The sequence below is a fragment of the Aquarana catesbeiana genome, linkage group LG02, assembly GCF_042186555.1.
Source record: "Aquarana catesbeiana isolate 2022-GZ linkage group LG02, ASM4218655v1, whole genome shotgun sequence".
Classification (NCBI taxonomy): domain Eukaryota; kingdom Metazoa; phylum Chordata; class Amphibia; order Anura; family Ranidae; genus Aquarana; species Aquarana catesbeiana.
The window spans coordinates 642,054,766-642,071,596 of NC_133325.1; the positions used below are offsets into that span (position 1 = coordinate 642,054,766).

General features: G+C 43.8%; 1 protein-coding gene across 4 annotated transcripts in view; it reads right to left on the bottom strand.

Moving 5' to 3' along the window:
- The window catches only part of PHKA2 (phosphorylase kinase regulatory subunit alpha 2), a 143,668-nt gene extending 133,049 nt beyond the window's left edge, over nt 1-10,619 (bottom strand). For 3 of the 4 annotated variants that reach the window (XM_073616456.1, XM_073616455.1, XM_073616453.1), the window contains exons 1-2: nt 10,364-10,619; nt 9,540-9,740 (exon numbers count right to left, since the gene is read on the bottom strand). In XM_073616456.1, the coding sequence (XP_073472557.1) occupies nt 9,540-9,617 (78 nt within the window). In that variant the 5' untranslated portion in view covers nt 9,618-9,740; nt 10,364-10,619. Of the gene's footprint in view, nt 1-9,539; nt 9,763-10,363 lie in introns of all 4 variants that reach the window. The other variant, XM_073616454.1, reaches the window with a different exon arrangement.
- Between the last annotated feature and the right edge of the window lie 6,212 nt (nt 10,620-16,831).

Here is a 16,831-nt window from a genome sequence, read left to right on the forward strand (position 1 = left end):
AGGTTAGTGTAGTGGTCAGGTAGGTTAGTGTAGTGGTCAGAGTGTAGGAACCAGGCTGGTCAGCACTAATGTAGGAAGGGAAGGGACTTGGGGAGTGCTAAAAGTCCACAGGTTAGGGGGTGCAAATTTCTTGCCTTGCCCTGGGCACTGACAACCCACGCTACGCCACTGCATCACCCTCAACACACCATCCCCACCGTGAAACATGGTGGTGGCAGCATCATGTTATGGGGATGCTTTTCTTCAGCAGGGACAGGGAAACTGCTCAGAGTTGATGGAAAGATGGATGGAGCCAAATACAGGGCAATCTTAGAAGAAAACCTGTTAGAGTCTGCAAAAACGTGAGACTGGGGTGGAGGTTCACCTTCCAGCAGGACAACGACCCTAAACATACAGCCAGAGCTTCAATAGAATAGTTTATATCAAAGCATATTCAAGTGTTAGAATGGCTCAATCAAATTCCAGACCTATATCCAATTGAGAATCTGTGGAAAGACCTGAAAATTGCTGCTCACAGACGCTCTCCATCCCATCTGACAGAGCTTGAGCTATTTTGCAAAGAAGAATGGGCAAAAATTTCACTCTCTAAATGTACAAAGCTGGTAGAGACATCCCCAAAAAGACTTGCAGCTGTAATTGCAGTGAAAGGTGGTTCTACAAAGTATTGAGGAGGGGGGCTGAATACAAATGCACGCCACACTTTTCACATACCGTATTTATCGGCGTATAACACGTGACGGCGTATAACACGCACCCCAAGTTTAGGAGGGAATTTTAAGGAAAAAAACTTTTTAAGGAAAAAAAAATTACATTCAAATGCCCATGAATGCAGCCTTATCAGTGTCCGTCTGCAGAATTTCAGTGTCATTTGCAGCATTTCTGTGTCATCTGCAGCCTTTTAGTGCAGTTTTTAAATATGGCGTCGGTCCTGTGTCTCTCCGCAGCTCTCGGCTGCTTTCGGCTCCTCTCTTAGTGCTGTGGGCGGAGCCGAGCACCGCCGACATACATACATACATACATAGTCGAGTGTACTCGGCTAGGTTCGGCTAGCTCCGCTCACAGTCACGCCCAGTCCCTGTGTTATGTCCATCATAGGGCGGGACTGGGCGTGACTGTGAGCGGAGCTAGCCGAACCTAGCCGAGTACACTCGGCTATGTATGTATGTCGGCGGCGCTCGCTCCTCCGCTCACAGTCAGTGGGGGATCGGCGTATAACATGCACCCGCAATTTTCCCCTGATTTTAAGGGGAAAAAAGTGCGTGTTATACACCGATAAATACGTTTTTTTTTTTTGTAAAAAAAATTGAAAAACCTTTATCATTTTCCTTTCACTTCACAATTATGTGCCACTTTGTGTTGGTCTATCACATAAAATCCCAATACAGTAAAATACATTTACGTTTTTGGTTTTAACATGACAAAAGGTGGAAAATTTCAAGGGGTATGAATACTTTTTCAAGGCACTGTTAGTAGGCCAATGTCACTTTACTGTTAGTTCCAGGGAAAGCTCTAAGTGAAGGTTTAGACATGTGACCTCAGACTAAGCTTAGAAAGTCAGGCCCAGAGAAAAGAGTAGACGAAGGGACAGCATTACTGGGTTAAAAGAGGAGTGGTGGACTGGTGTGGAGAGTTGGTAGGATGCAGGAAGGAGTGGTACTGACCTGACTGGTGAAGTGGGTGGACGAGACAGGTGGGGTCTGTAGGGGGTTGTATCAGGGTGGTCTCAAGAAAGTTTCAGTAGGAAGACGACAGACATCAGAGACCCCCCCCCCCCACACCCACCCACTGCTGTATTTAGTGGTGGTTTTTGTTCTTACGGGTTTGACCTTTTTGGGGATTGGGGATCTGTCATGAAGGCTGGTGGGGTTCAAGGCCCTAGAAGTTAGGCAGTAGTGAAGGTCAATAGGTTGAGACCCGTCTTGGGTAAGGCTTCCCCTAATTTTGAACCTTTATGGCAGTAATTGAGTACCTGGCCCTGTCTCCAAATTGGTGGGGTGCAGATGGAGGCCTACTTTATGGGTCATAGGTATAACTTAATTGCCTACAAGAGCCTTGAGACTCCAGTATGCATTCAATCTCTTACTGGTTTATGTTATGCATATTTAGTATTTATATTGGTTATTTTATTTTGTTATTTTCTATTTGTTAAATAAAGTGGCTGCTGTGGCTATTAAATCCCAGTTGGTGTCAGAGTGTCTTATTTGGTGACAGGGTTGGGTAGTGCAGTGGCCAGGCAGCTTGGGAAACCCTGAACTTCATTTTTTATACCCTATTGATGCCGCTCAAAGCCAGGGATTCTATTTCCATGATCCACAGAAATGAAGGGGGCCCATCCAGAGCAAGTGAGGATCAGTTTCAGCCTACATGTCTCCACCAAGTAACCAAAGCCCCCCCCCCCATGCATTTTGCCCCACCCACCAGGGCTTAGGCCTACGTTTAGCCCCCAACCACTCCTCTGAAGAGCGATCTGCATTCAGATCGCTTTTCAGAGGCTAATGGCAGGCGGCAAGGCGGAGATGTGATGCTCGTTTTTGCCGGACAAACACATTGTGATTCTTTTTGGATAGTTTGACATGACAGCACCAAACCACCTCTCCATCTCATCCAATTAGGGAACCTTTTGCCAAAGCTTTATCTGAATGGCGCCATGCCAAATGTTCATAATCGCTCGGCATGGGACGCTGAAGCAAGTGGAGATGACTGGAGTAGCAGTGTCTATTTCCGGCTTTCCAGGGGCATTGGCCAGGTATGGTCTAAGCTGGGCCAATGTAACTATAAATAAATGTACAATGCCTGGAATTCTTCTTTAATACAGAAATGCAATGGCGTAAACGGCAGGAGGTGGTGAAGTGAATGAGACCGTACCACAACCACATGCAATGCAAGTGGTCAAGGTGTGGTTGGTTGGGAGGGTTAAAACAGTCAGTAAGGAGGCTCCTCTTCACCACCTGTCAAAGGTCCTCACTTTTCACAGGTATGGCTGCATATCCACACGTATGAACGAATCCTTAAGCTACAGAAAACAGGTAAATATAAGGCTGTGAACTGTGAAGAGGCCATGAGTCTCTCTACTGATTTGCTGAAAATAGAACTATGACAGAGGCCTCCTCCAAAGGAAGGAGAATGTTTCCCTGAAGGAACCCCCGGGAAGGTAATCCTGGCTGGAGCCGGTCTTCAAGTTCTATAAAAATCAGCAGTGTCATCAGAACATCAACAACAACACAAGAACAGAGTCACCACAACAGAGCAATCCCATTCTTTTCACTTAATGATAAGCTCATCCTTCATGTTTACATTTTAAACAAAGAATAAACAAGATTAGGACTTTATATGGGGACACAGGGCGTCCCAAGCCCAGTGCTTCCATCACTATTTACTGGACGTGGGAGGAGAGTATATATGCTCTCCTTCCAGTAGATCCTTACATTCCCCATGGCTAACACCCCTGCGATCACTGTGTACTATTGGACCTCAACTATTCACCTAGATACTGTAGGTAACTTGTTGTTAGCATTCCCCCCCTCCTCCCTCCCCCCTTATACTTCATTTCATTTTTTTCACAGTTTGCGGTTCACATGTTACCTTGGTCTTTCACTATATTTACTTTATATTGCCCTTTTATATTGGGGCCAAATTAAGTCACCTATATCACCTTTATCTGCCCTTCATTTATATTCTTCAGATCTGCGCTTTAGCCGAATGACGGCTACAGCGCGGACCTACTTTGCCAGGAGGGCGTCAATAGACGTCCTCCCATGCTCGATTGACCTGCGTGCCCCCTGCAGGGCGCACGCGGCGTTCTCTGTGATCAGCAAGTCTATGAGACTCGGCTGATCACAGATTGGAGTAAAGGGTCGATCCTGACCCCTTACCACGTGATCAGCTGTCAGCCAATGACAGCTGATCATGTGATGTAAACAGGGCCAATGAGGAGAAACAAAAAAGCCGATCACCAGCGGCTGTCAGAGGGACATCGGTCCCGATCAAGGAGAGCTGCCGCCAGCTCATCTGTGCCACCTGCCAGTGCTACTTACCAGTGCACAACAGTGCCGCCTACCAGTGCCCACCAGTTCCACCTACCAGTGCCCACAGTGCCACCTATCAGTGCACACAGTGCCACCCATCAGTGCCCACAGTGCCACCTATCAGTGTCACCAATCAGTGCCTCATTAAAAGTTCTGCCCATCAGTGTCACCTACCAGTGCCCATCGGCGTCACCTACCAGTGCTCATCAGTGCCACCTATCAGTGCCACATATCAGTGCCCATCAGTGCCATCTATCAGTGGTACCTATCAGTAACACCTATCAGTGCCCTTCAGTGCCACCCATCATGGTCCATCAGTGGCATCTTATCAGTGGCCATCGGTGCCTCCTTATCTGTCCCCATCAGTGCCGCCTTATCTGTGCCTATCAGTGCCGCCTTACCTGTGCCTATCAGTGCCCACCAGTGCAGCCTATCAGTGCCCACCAGTGCCACCTCATCAGCACATATCAATGAAGGAGAAAAATTACCTGTTTGCAAAATGTTATAACAAACTATGAAACATGATTTTTTTTTTTTAATTTTCCATCTCTTTTTGTTTGTTTAGCAAAAAATAAAGACCCCAGCTGTGATTGAATACCACCAAAAGAAAGCTCTATTTGTGTGAAAAAAATGATAAAAATTTAATTTGGGTACAGTGTTGTATGACCGTGCAATTGTCATTCAAAGTGCGTCAGCGCTGAAAGCTGAAAATAGGTCTGGGCAGGAGGGGGGTTTAAGTTCCCAGTAAGCAAGTGGTTAAGTACAGATTTTCATTATGGTTTGGTCCCAGCACTAGCAACACTCCCTTCATTTATTAGCTACTCTGTTTTATATCTTAATTTATAGTTTACACTTTTCTATACACATTTTTTATAGATGGTTAGGCTCGTATGAATCCCATCTATTTCGAATATCCATGGCGATTAACTATCGGGGACTGCTGTTTTCTCCTCGTATTCCACCATATGTGTCGGGGTTTCCCACCTCAGCTCCCAGGGCTGAGTGCCCTTTCCTGGCCGGCCTCCAGCCCTCTGCGCTTGCGCCCAGTCTCACTAGCATGTCTGTAAGTAGCATTTGATAATATTCTCCTCCTCTGCCTATAGACAGATCTTATATTACACAATTTCAACTCTTAGTCATTTTAACAATTCTTGTAGACACCTATCCTGCATCTGCTCCTGAAGAGTGGCAGAAGCCACGAAACGCGTCGAGCTATTAGATGTCCCCTGTGTAGACATCGCAAGATTTTTTATCATTCTACCCTTCATACAAATTTGGATTGTACCAACTAAGAAAGGCTTTGTTTATTATTTTGTGGAGGCACGCAACAATGAGTTTGGTTTTTACAATGTCTATAATATAAACTAATATGTTACTATACTATTATGTCACTAAATCATTTGTATACAATAAATCTTATCGACTGTATATTGTTGTGCATCATGCAATGTTTATAGTTCTAAACATATTATGTACCCGCCAGACACATTTTTGTTGTGATATCTCCCTGGTTGCATGCTTCACACAAATCCCCAACCTTTCCTCCCATGTACATTTTAACCACTTCCGGACCGCCGCACGCCGATATACGTTCTAAATGTGGGGAAGAGGAATATCGTTATTGTGGCAGCAGCTAGCGGCCATAACCCTGGTATCCTCTTTTTTGGCCGGTGGTCCGCTTTCTGATAATAGTGGACTCTGCGGCGGATTCACCACAAGATCACTTTTATCGGCGGTGGGAGAGAGGCCACCCCCCCTCCCGGTGTGCTCCGGATTGGATCCTCTAACATCAGTGGCATGGAGACGAGTGAGAGGAAGATGGCCCCCACCCGTCTCCATGCCATTGCAGGGCAGAAGTGACGTCAAAACGTCACTTCCGCCCATCGCTCTTAAAGGCCATTTTTTTTTTTTTGAAATGACAATTTTTTTTTTTTTTTTTTGAATTTTAGTGTAAATATGAGATCTGAGGTCTTTTTGACCCCAGATCTCATATTTAAGAGGTCCTGTCATGCTTTTTTTCTATTACAAGGAATGTTTACAATCCTTGTAATAGGAATAAAAGTAACACAATTTTTTTTTTTAAAGAACAGTGTAAAAATAAAAAATAAAAGGTAAAATAAAAAAAAATAAAAAATTTTAAACGCGCCCTGTCCCACCGTGCTCGCATGCAGAAGCGAACGCATATGAAAATGGTGTTCAAATCACACATGTGAGGTATCACCGCGATCGGTAGAGTGAGAGCAATAATTCTAGTCTCCTCTGTAAATCAAAACATGCAACCTGCAGAATTTTTTAAATGTTGCCTATGGAGATTTTTAAGGGTAAAAGTTTGTTGCCATTCCACGAGCGGGCGCAGTTTTGAAGCATGGCATGTTGGGTATCAATTTACTCGGTGTAACATTATCTTTCACAATATCAAAAAATTGGGCTAACTTTACTGTTGTCTTATTTTTTAATTTAAAAAAAGTGTATTTTTTTCCAAAAAAGTGCACTTGTAAGACCACTGCACAAATACGTTGTGACAGAAAGTATTGCAATGAACGCCATTTTATTCTCGGGGGTGTTAGAAAAAAAAATGTATAATGTTTGGGGGTTCTAAGTAATAATCTAGCAAAAAAAACTGTTTTTAACTTGTAAACAACAAAGCCCTTAAGTGGTTAAATAAACCACCTTGTGCTAAGTGATCTTTGCTCCTAGACGGGATTTCATGAATCATTTCCCTGACTCCCTGACAAGGCTGATTCTGTTGTGTTCAGGTCTGGAAAACTGGTCATACATGGTTCGAAATTCAGCTGCTTCTGCAGGAACTGGTCGAATTTCGATCCATCTATGGCTGTTCCCGTTCATGAGAAGTCAGTCAATAGATTGACAATCATAAACCTGACTTGGAAATGTTTTGCTTTGATCAGCGTATGGAGCCAATCATGTGCAGCACTGATCAGTGTATTCTGATGTCGGGGGGAAGTCTCCCCACTGTCAGAATACAATAACACAGTGGAGAGGATTCCTCCATATCTACCCTGAACATGTGGATGAAGGCATCCGTTTAATTTTTTTTTCGATCAGCTCTCTAGCTGAATGGAAAAAGCTGAGCCATGTATAGCCAGCTTTACAATAACAACACTAATTGTGTTGTGGTACCCATACACATTTCAATAAATAACTGTTTTCTTTTCCAATTAATCTTCCCTAGAAGGAATAATCAATCGATCTATAGTAGACAACTCAATCAACTGATATGCCACAAACGGTAAAGTGAATCAGTCGATAGTTAGGATCAGAAGTTATTATTTGTTTCTCTGTTTCTACATTGATCGAATAATATTTAAGCACTTTAGGACTGTCCATCTGCATTGTACTGCGGACGGGCGTCTCCTACAGGCACCGCTGGCTTCTTCCCTGTTTAGGGCGCCTGTACCTGTGCCCCCTGGTGACTGATTTTGTTGGCAAATCCCAGCCAATGATTCCTGGCCTGGAACTGCTGATTGGCTGTGTCCAATCACAGCCCAAAGCCCTGTGCTGACAAACAACACAGGGCTCTGTACAAAGGAAACAATCTCTTTATTTCTTCTCCCTGCATAGCAGGGAGAAGGAACAAAGAGATTTTTAGTAACAAGCAGCACATATTACACACATTAACACTTGTTAGGCACACACCTAACCCCTGGATTACCCCGAGATGTTCACCCCTTCCCAGCCAGTGTCATTAGTACAGTGACAGTGTATAGCAGTGATGGAGAACCTTGGCACCCCAGATGTTTTGGAACTACATTTCCCATGATGCTCACCTACACTGCAGAGTGCATGAGCATCATGCGAAATGTAGTTCCAAAACATCTGGGGTGCCAAGGTTCACTATCACTGGTGTATAGTATTATCACTAATCACTGCATTAGTGTCACTGGTGATGTCAGTGTCAGTTAGTCAGTCCCCATCCAGTGTCAGTTAGTGTCAGATTGGTCATTGTATTATAACAGTCCCACTATATGTCGCTGATCGCCGCAATTACTAAAAAAAAAAAAAAAAATTACAGTATAGATATATGTATATATATATACCATAGTTTGTAGACGTGATAACTTTCACACACACCAATCAATACACACTTATTGTGATTTTTTCTTTTTACCGAAGACATGTAGAAGAATTAATTTTTGCCAAAATTTATGATGAAGTAAAAAATATTGTCTTTTTTTCCAAATTTTCAGTCTTTTTTCATTTACATAATAAAAAAAATGCAGAGGTGATCAAATACCAACATAAGAAAGCTCTATTTGTGTGAAAAAAAATGAAATAAATCTTGTATGGGTACAGCGTTGCATGACCGCACAATTAAAAGTTAAAGTAGCACAGTGCTAAATAGCAAAAAATGGCCTGGTCATGAAGGGGGTAAAACCTTCCGGAGCTCAAGTGGTTAAACTGACCGCACACTATACAATCTGGTTGTACAATCTCCTTCAGATCTACCATCACCTATGTAGTGTAAGGCTGACTATACACAGTTTTCATTCAGCCAGTTCAAACAAGGTGACTGGAGGAATTCCCACCTGCTACGACTTGGCTGCAGCAACTGAGTGAGAAACTATTTCCAACATCTCCCTTTAACAGAAGTCGATCAAACGACGGCCATGATGGGGACATCCACACACTAATCTGACTGGTCCCTGCTGAACTAGCTGCATTTCGATCAGTGTATGGCCAGCTTTGGGGCCTGCCTGATTCAATACATATATGATATATATATATGTATTATTGTTTAGGTTTGTCCCATTACAAAGTTTTGGTAAATGTCAAGGATGATGTTCTATGATTGTACAATCAGATTGCATAGTGTATGGCCAGATTTATGCATTTGCAACCCCATTCTCCAAACATAAAATACAGCATCGGGATAAAGCTGGTCATAGATGGATCAAAATGTGGCTGGTTCAGCAGGGACAGGATAAATTTGGATCCGTCTATGGCTGTTTCTGCAAGAGAGATGTCCATCTTATGATCCGTTTCTCCTGAACTGGAATGCTGTACATTTTTCATTCGATCGATCAGGCTGATTGGCTGCAGCACCAATCAGTGTTTTCTGACAGTAGAGGAGTCCTTGCTGTCAGAATACAATATCGCAGCAGGGGGATTCCCTTATCCACCTCCAATGTGTGGATGGGGGAATCTGTTCGTATTTTGATTTTGTTTTTTTGATTAGCCATCTGGCTGTAAAATAAAAAAAATAAAAAAAAATCCTTCTCTGCTCAGCCTATATTATTATTATTTATTATTTCACACTGCAGCACACTCCTTGGTGAATTGCTTTTCAGAGTGCAGCTAAGCAGCGGCTTCCAAGCTTTAAGGAGGTGATCTTGCCATCTCCTGAATGCTTTTTTGCAGAGTTTTCAACAGGACTAACGAGCCACAACTACACGGCAAGCATTTGGCTAATAATAGGAGTTATTACATACCATCCTGGCATCAGCCAGTGCCATCTTCTGAATGAGACAATGAATGTATATAGAGCTCCCTTACCTGATTGCAGAGAATGGTTTGTTGGATTAGCCTGGCGTAACCGTCCAGCCGAACCCCAGAGTTGCTCCGACTCCTCATGTTGGCAGGCAGGCAGATCCCTTGTCCGGGGTCATCTACTGAGCTACGCCCGATGTCCTCTGCCTCTCAGGGACCCGTCCCCATTCATTCACCACTCAATGACAGTGGGAGGCAACTGGTGACCTTGTTCCAAAATAAACAAGAGCTGTCAAGAGGGGGCCAGGATTAGTGCAGCCGCCTGTGCCTGTAGCCTAGTAATCATCACACTACCCCAGCACACCATGGAATTCTTGGAAAGCAGCCTACAACATAACCTGAGCGACCTGCCTTTATTTATTATTTATTAATAATCATCCTGCCCTGGTGTCACTGAGCCCATCTATTATTATTTATAATCGTCCTGCTCTGATGTCACTGAGCCCATCTATTATTATTTATAATCATCCTGCCCTGATGTCACTGAGCCCATCCATTATTATTAATAATCATCCTGCTCTGATGTCACTGAGCCCATCCATTATTATTTATAATCATCCTGCCCTGGTGTCACTGAGCCCATCTATTATTATTTATAAAAAATGATCCTGCTTTGGTGTCACTGAGCCCATCTATTATCATTTATAAATAGCCAACCTGCTCTGGATTCCATCACTACAATGGCATGCAATGTACAGCACAGCTGATCACTATATACAATGTATGCTCTCTCACTCTTATCCATGTATTTTTAATAAAGAACACAGGATTAAAGCACAAATACCTAGGAAACTATCCAAACCTGGATCTGCCATAGAGGAATGTCTTACCTGGCATAGCACAGGGTGACAGTTCAGAGCTCAGCTGTCATACAGGTTCTGTGTACTGCCCAGTCCCATCATACACCCATCAGGAGGACAGGGGGAGGACTGCCATACACCGATCGTCACCCAGGATGTATAAAACACAAATGGTTTCCTGTGATCGCTCTGTGTCTTCCTCCTATGGCTCAAGCTATGGCCGCTGCTGTCATCACTTGTCTGTGTTCGGTGCTGTTCCACACTTGGCCAGAAGAGGGCGAAGGTATGCGATGACAATAATCTACGTGACAATTTTCTGTAGGCTGAGGTCCTGGAAGGGAGATAAAGAGGAAGCGAAAGTGAATGGTGGGGGAGGGGCTGGAAGGGGACAATAAACAGGTGTCTGATTCATGGAGTGTCATAAGGCACAGACTGCTTTATTTGAAGGGACAACTTCTCTGTTTGTGGCTTGGGACTGATGTAGGTTTGGTGTAAAATGACATTGTAGCCAAATAAAAGTATTTGAATTGATGCATAAGCTGTACTTTGTGCACACAGGGGTTCATTGTAATCCCCCATTCTCCACTCACCTGTCCTTAACCACCTGACCTCCGGGAGATGTACCCCCCTTTATGACCAGGCCATGTTTTGCGATACGGCACTGCGTTACTTTAACCACTTCAGTTTTACCTAGAGTTGCCACCTCATCCCTTTAAACCCGAACACCTTTGAATTACACAGATTCTGAGGCTAATTAAATGCAGATAAGGCACCAAGTGAGTTTAATTACCACCTTAATCAGCCACAGAACCTGTGTAATTAATATGTGTTCAGGTTTAAAGGGATGAGGTGGCAACCATAGTTTTACCCCCTTAATGACCAGAGCATTTTTTGTGATTCGGCACTGCGCCGTTTTAACTGACAGTTCGCGGTCGTGCGACACTGTACTTGAACAAAATTGCCGTATTTTTTTCCCCACAAATAGAGCTTTCTTTTGGTGGTATTTGATTATTTGTTTGCGCTATAAACAAAAAAAGAGTGACAATTTTGAAAAAAAAAAACCAATATTTTTTACTTTTTGCTATAATAAATATCCCACATTTATTTTTTTAAAAACAAATTTCTTCCTCAGTTTAGGCCGATATGTATTCTTCTACATATTTGTGGTAAAAAAAATTGCAATAAGCGTATATGGATTGGTTTGCGCAAAAATTATAGCGTCTACAAAATAGGAATTAGACTTATGGCATTTTTATTATTATTTTTTTTACTAGTAATGGCGGTGATCTGCGATTTTTATCGGGACTGCGACATAGGGTTACCACATCATCCCTTTAATCCAGGACACACATTAATTACACAGGTTCTGTGGCTGATTAAGGTGATAATTAAACTCACTTGGTGCCTTATCTGCATTAAATCAGCCTCAGAACCTGTGTAATTCATATGTCCTGGATTAAAGGAATGATGTGGCAACCCTACTGCGACAGATCAGACACTTTTGAGACTTTTTTGGGACCATTGACATTTATACAGCGATCAGTGCTAAAAATAGGCACTGATTACTGTGTAAACGTCACTGGCAGGGAAGGGGTTAACACTAGGGGCGATCAAAGGGTCAACTGTGTTCCCTGTGAGTGTTTCTAACTGGTGGGGGGGGGGCTTACTGGGACAGAGATCATTGTTCCCAAACACTGGGAGCAGTAGATCTGTCATGTCACCTGTCAGAACGAGGAAATGCCTTGTTTACATAGGCATTTCCCCGTTCTGCCTGTGTACAGGGCAATCGCGGGCCACCAGAGGACATCGAGTCCTCCCGACCCGCGGGCACACTCCCATATAGCTATGGCCGGTCTTAAAGCTGTTAAGGCTCATTTACACTTGCTTTGGTTTCAACGCACATTAAGGGCTAGTTTACACTTGTTTCAAAACAAGGCTTCGGACAGGCTTTGTTAAAGTTCTCTGAATGCCAGTCAAAGCCCCTGTCACTAAATAAAATGGTTAGCTTACAGTCCTGTTTACACCTGCTTTTGCTTGGTGCTTCGATGAGGCTTTGATGAGGCTTCATGGGGCTTTGGTGGAGCTTGGGTGAGGCCTCAGTGAGGCTTCGTGGAGCTTCAATGAGGCTTCGGTGGGGCTTCGTTAAGGCTTAGGTGGAGCTTCGATGAGGCTTCAAGCGAGCCTTGCCATAGACTTCTATAGAGCCTTTGAAGACACTTTGAAGCACCACTGAAGCTACATGGGGTATACTTTTTGAAGAAAAGCCAAAGCAATGCAAAAGCAGGTGTAAACAGGACTGTAAGCTAACCATGTTATTGACAGGAGCTTTGACTAGCGTTCAGAGAACTTTAACAAAGCCTGTCCGAAGCCTTGTTGAAGCCAAAGCAAGTGTAAATGAGCCCTAACGGCTAGTTTACACTTGTTTCAAAACAAGGCTTCGGACAGGCTTTGTTAAAGCTCTAAAATGCTGGGCAAAACCCCTGTCACTAAAAAAAAAAAAAAATGGTTAGCTCACAGTCCTGTTTACACCTTGCTTCAGCTTTGCTTTGCTTTGCTTTGCTTCAAAAATTATACCCCATGTAGCTTTAGTGGTGCCTTCAAAGTGTCTTCAAAGCCTCCATTGAAGTCTATGGCAAAGCTCGCTCGCTTCAAGCACCACCAAAACCTTAACGAAGCTCCACCGAAGCCTCATCGAAGCACCAAGCAAAAACAAGGTGTAAACAGGACTGGAAGCTAACCATTTTATTTAGTGACAGGAGTTTTGACTGGTGTTCAGAGAGCTTTAACAAAGCCTGTCCGAAGCCATGTTTTGAAGCAAGTGTAAACTAGCCCTAACCTAATTGCGCGGTCTTGCAATGCTAAAAAACCTTGAGCCTTTATAACCTCTTTAACCACTTGTCCTCCGGACGATTTACCCCCCTTCATGGCCAGGCCACTTTTTGCAATAAGGCACTTCGTTACTTTAACTGACAATTGCACGGTCATGTGACACTGTATCCAAATAAAATGTATGTAATTGTTTTCCACAAATAGAGCTTTCTTTTGGTGGTTTTTGATCACCTCCACGGTTTTTATTTTTTTGCGCTAGAGACATAAAAAGACCAACAATTTAGGAAAAAAAATCTACATTTTTTTTTTTTCTGCTATAAAACATATCCAATAAAAAATGTAAACAATCAAATTTCTTCGTGAATTCAGGCCAATATGTATTCTGCTACAAATTTTTGATAAAAAAAAAACCCAATAAGGGTATAATGATTGGTTTACCCGTACGTAATAGCATCTACAAACAATGGGATATATACTAGAATGTTTATTTCTTTATTTTTTATACTAGTAATGGCAGCGATCAGTGACTTATAGCGGGACTGCGATTTTACAGTAGACAACTGGATACTAACTGATACTTTTGACACTTCGCCTGGAACCAGAGACACTAATACAGTGATCAGTGCTAAAAATATACATTGTCACTGTACTAATGACACTGGCTGGGAAGAACAACCTCAGCCCCTCCAAGAACAACTTCAGCCCCTCCAAGAACAACTTCAGCCCCTCCAAGAACAACTTCAGCCCCTCTGACACACCTGGTTAAATAAAATTACTGCAAACACATTTTAGGACACATGTGGTAAATACTGTTATCCTGGCTGTGGATTATCACCAAAAATAGACACACACCTGGTAGTGATAAACAAGTTGAATATATTAGCACGGTTTAAAACATATGGAAACTTACAACACTGTTAAACCTTGCTACAAATAACTAATACATTAGAAAAGACAACCTTCAATATTTAGCAACTGCAGGCATAGAAAGGGCAGTAATCTATGTGCCCTTAACACAGGCGCTGAGAGGGAGGAGCAAAGACTTGTTAACTTCTCAACTCCTTCTGGGCCGCAAAAAGGGGTTACGCAAGTACAGTAAGCACAGTTCTGTAATGTTGCAGGTTCTGAGGTGATGAATACTAGTGTCTTCTGCTAGCAAACGGTGGGGCCCTTGTTTTAAGAGTAGGTTTATACAAGCTTGCATGGAGCAGTAATCATCTAGTATGTTCCGTTAGGTAGAGATTTAAAAGGGCAAACTTCTAGAGATGGCAGCTCCAAACAAGCATCCCGTGACACTAAAAAGGGAAATTGGTGTCTGCATGCAGTGTCAATACGGTGTCAAGAAGGAAGTTGGGTTTACACCTGCTCACCAGTCCTCTGTGCGATGACACAACAATAGTGCCAGGTGCTGGTTCAGGCTCCTGATGCTCCTAGCCATGTTGTAAGGCACTGGATCTCTTGCTGATGGCCGATCGAGATGACTGGTAGCGAAACTCACAAGGTGAAGAAGCAGCGGCCGACCCGATACTCGGATGGGTATCTCAATCCCTGAAAGGCGTGGGTCATCTCTGCTGAGCTGAGTGGTGCTGGGCTGCTGAGTAGGGTCCCTGGACTAAATAGTAGTGGACCACGTGGCTGTCTCTGCTCCTGGCTCCCCTCAGGCATCCTCACTCCTCCGTCTCCAGGCAACACTCTCCTGGCAGTCTCTGGAAAAACTTGGCTTTCTCCCCCTCTGATGCTGCCAGAGTCTCTCTCTCAGTCTCCTCAGTCTCAGCAGTTTTCCTCACACCTGTCACCTCACCACACTCTCTCTCCCTCTCTCTCTCTCTTCAGACCGCTCTCCTTATTTTCCTCACAGACTCTTTTTTTCTGGGCTTCAGAATATTCCTCCTCCTCTGTTGGGGCACACAGTCCTTGGTGTCAGCGTGTGCCTCTCTCTTCACTCTGGCACCTCATACACTCCTCCTATCCTCACTGTTAAGTGTCACTGTGTCCCAGAAAAGGACTTTTTGAGCCTTGGTATCTCCCTCTCTTTTAAGCAATCTCCTCTCCTCTGTCTCCTGTCAGCACACTCTCTCCCTTTTACCTCAGTACTTCCCTTATCCTCTGGAGTTCACCAGAGCTTCACAGGTTGCCACTTCCACTCCTCCATGATGACATTGCGGAGCTGGTGGATGTTAGAGACCTTGTGCTCCTCCACCTTCCATTTGAGGATGCCCCACAGATGTTCAATAGGGTTTAGGTCTGGAGACATGCTTGGCCAGTCCATCACCTTTACTCTCAGCTTCTTTAGCAAGGCAGTGGTCATCTTGGAGGTGTGTTTGGTGTCGTTATCATGTTGGAATACTGCCCTGCAGCCCAGTCTCTGAAGGGAGGGGATCGTGCTCTGCTTCAGTATGTCACAGTACATGTTGCCATTCATGGTTTCCTCAATGAAATGTAGCTCCCCAGTGCCGGCAGCACTCATGCAGCCACAGACCATGACACTCCTACCACCATGCTTCACTGCAGGCAAGACACGCTTTTCTTTGTACTCCTCACCTGGTTGCCACCACACATACTTGACATCATCTAAACAAAATAAGTTTATCTTGGTCTCATCAGACCACAGGACATGGTTCCAGTAATCCATGTCCTTAGTCTGCTTGTCTTCAGCAAACTGTTTGTGGGCTTTCTTGTGCATCACCTTTAGAAGAGGCTTCCTTCTGGGACAACAGCCATGCAGACCAATTTGATGCAGTGTGCAGCGTATGGTCTGAGCAATGACAGGCTGACCCCCCACCCCTGTCCTGTTAAACCGCTGCATGGTCTTGGCCACCGTGCTGCAGCTCAGTTTCAGAATCTTGACAATCTTCTTATAGCCTAGGCCATCTTTATGTAGTGCAACAAATGTTTTTTTTCAGATCCTCAGAGAGTTCTTTGACATAAGGAGCCATGTTGTACTTCCAGTGACCAGTAAGAGAGTGAAAGCGATAACACCAAATTGAACACACCTGAGACCTTGTAACACTAATGAGTCACATGACACAGGGGAGGGAAATGGCTAATTGGGCCCAATTTGGACATTTTTTTGTACTAATTTTTGTTTCCAGCGGTTTAGACATTCATGGCTGTGTGTTGAGTTATTTTGAGGGGACAGTAAATTTACACTGTTATACAAGCTGTACACTCACTACTTTACATTGTAGCAAAGTGTATTTTGTTCAATGTTGTATTGTATGCTGTTATATAAAATATATACAAAAATGTGAGGGGTGTACTCACTTTTGTGAGATACGGTATCTGCCTTGTTTACATTGGCAGATCCCTGTTCTGTGTTGTTTACTGACTACCGGCGGGTGGCAGAGGACATTGAGTGCCCGGCACCTGCAGATCAGCTTCTGCTGTGAATATTGCCTGCAGATCAGCTTCTGCTGTGCACTCCCTACAGGTGGAGGTCCAGAATCACGTATATATACAGTACGTGATCTGGTGCACGGCTGCTGCTCTGTAGCAGTAAAACTGCCATAGGGTGATCAGCAAGTGGTTAATGTACAACTAAAGGCAAACTTTTTTTTGTATAGTGTAAGGGAGGGATATAACCCCTGCAAGGTTTTGTCATCTGTGTCCCATTGTGAAGATTTCCATTCACTTCCTGTCCCAGAACAGGAAGCGAGAGGAAATCCATTC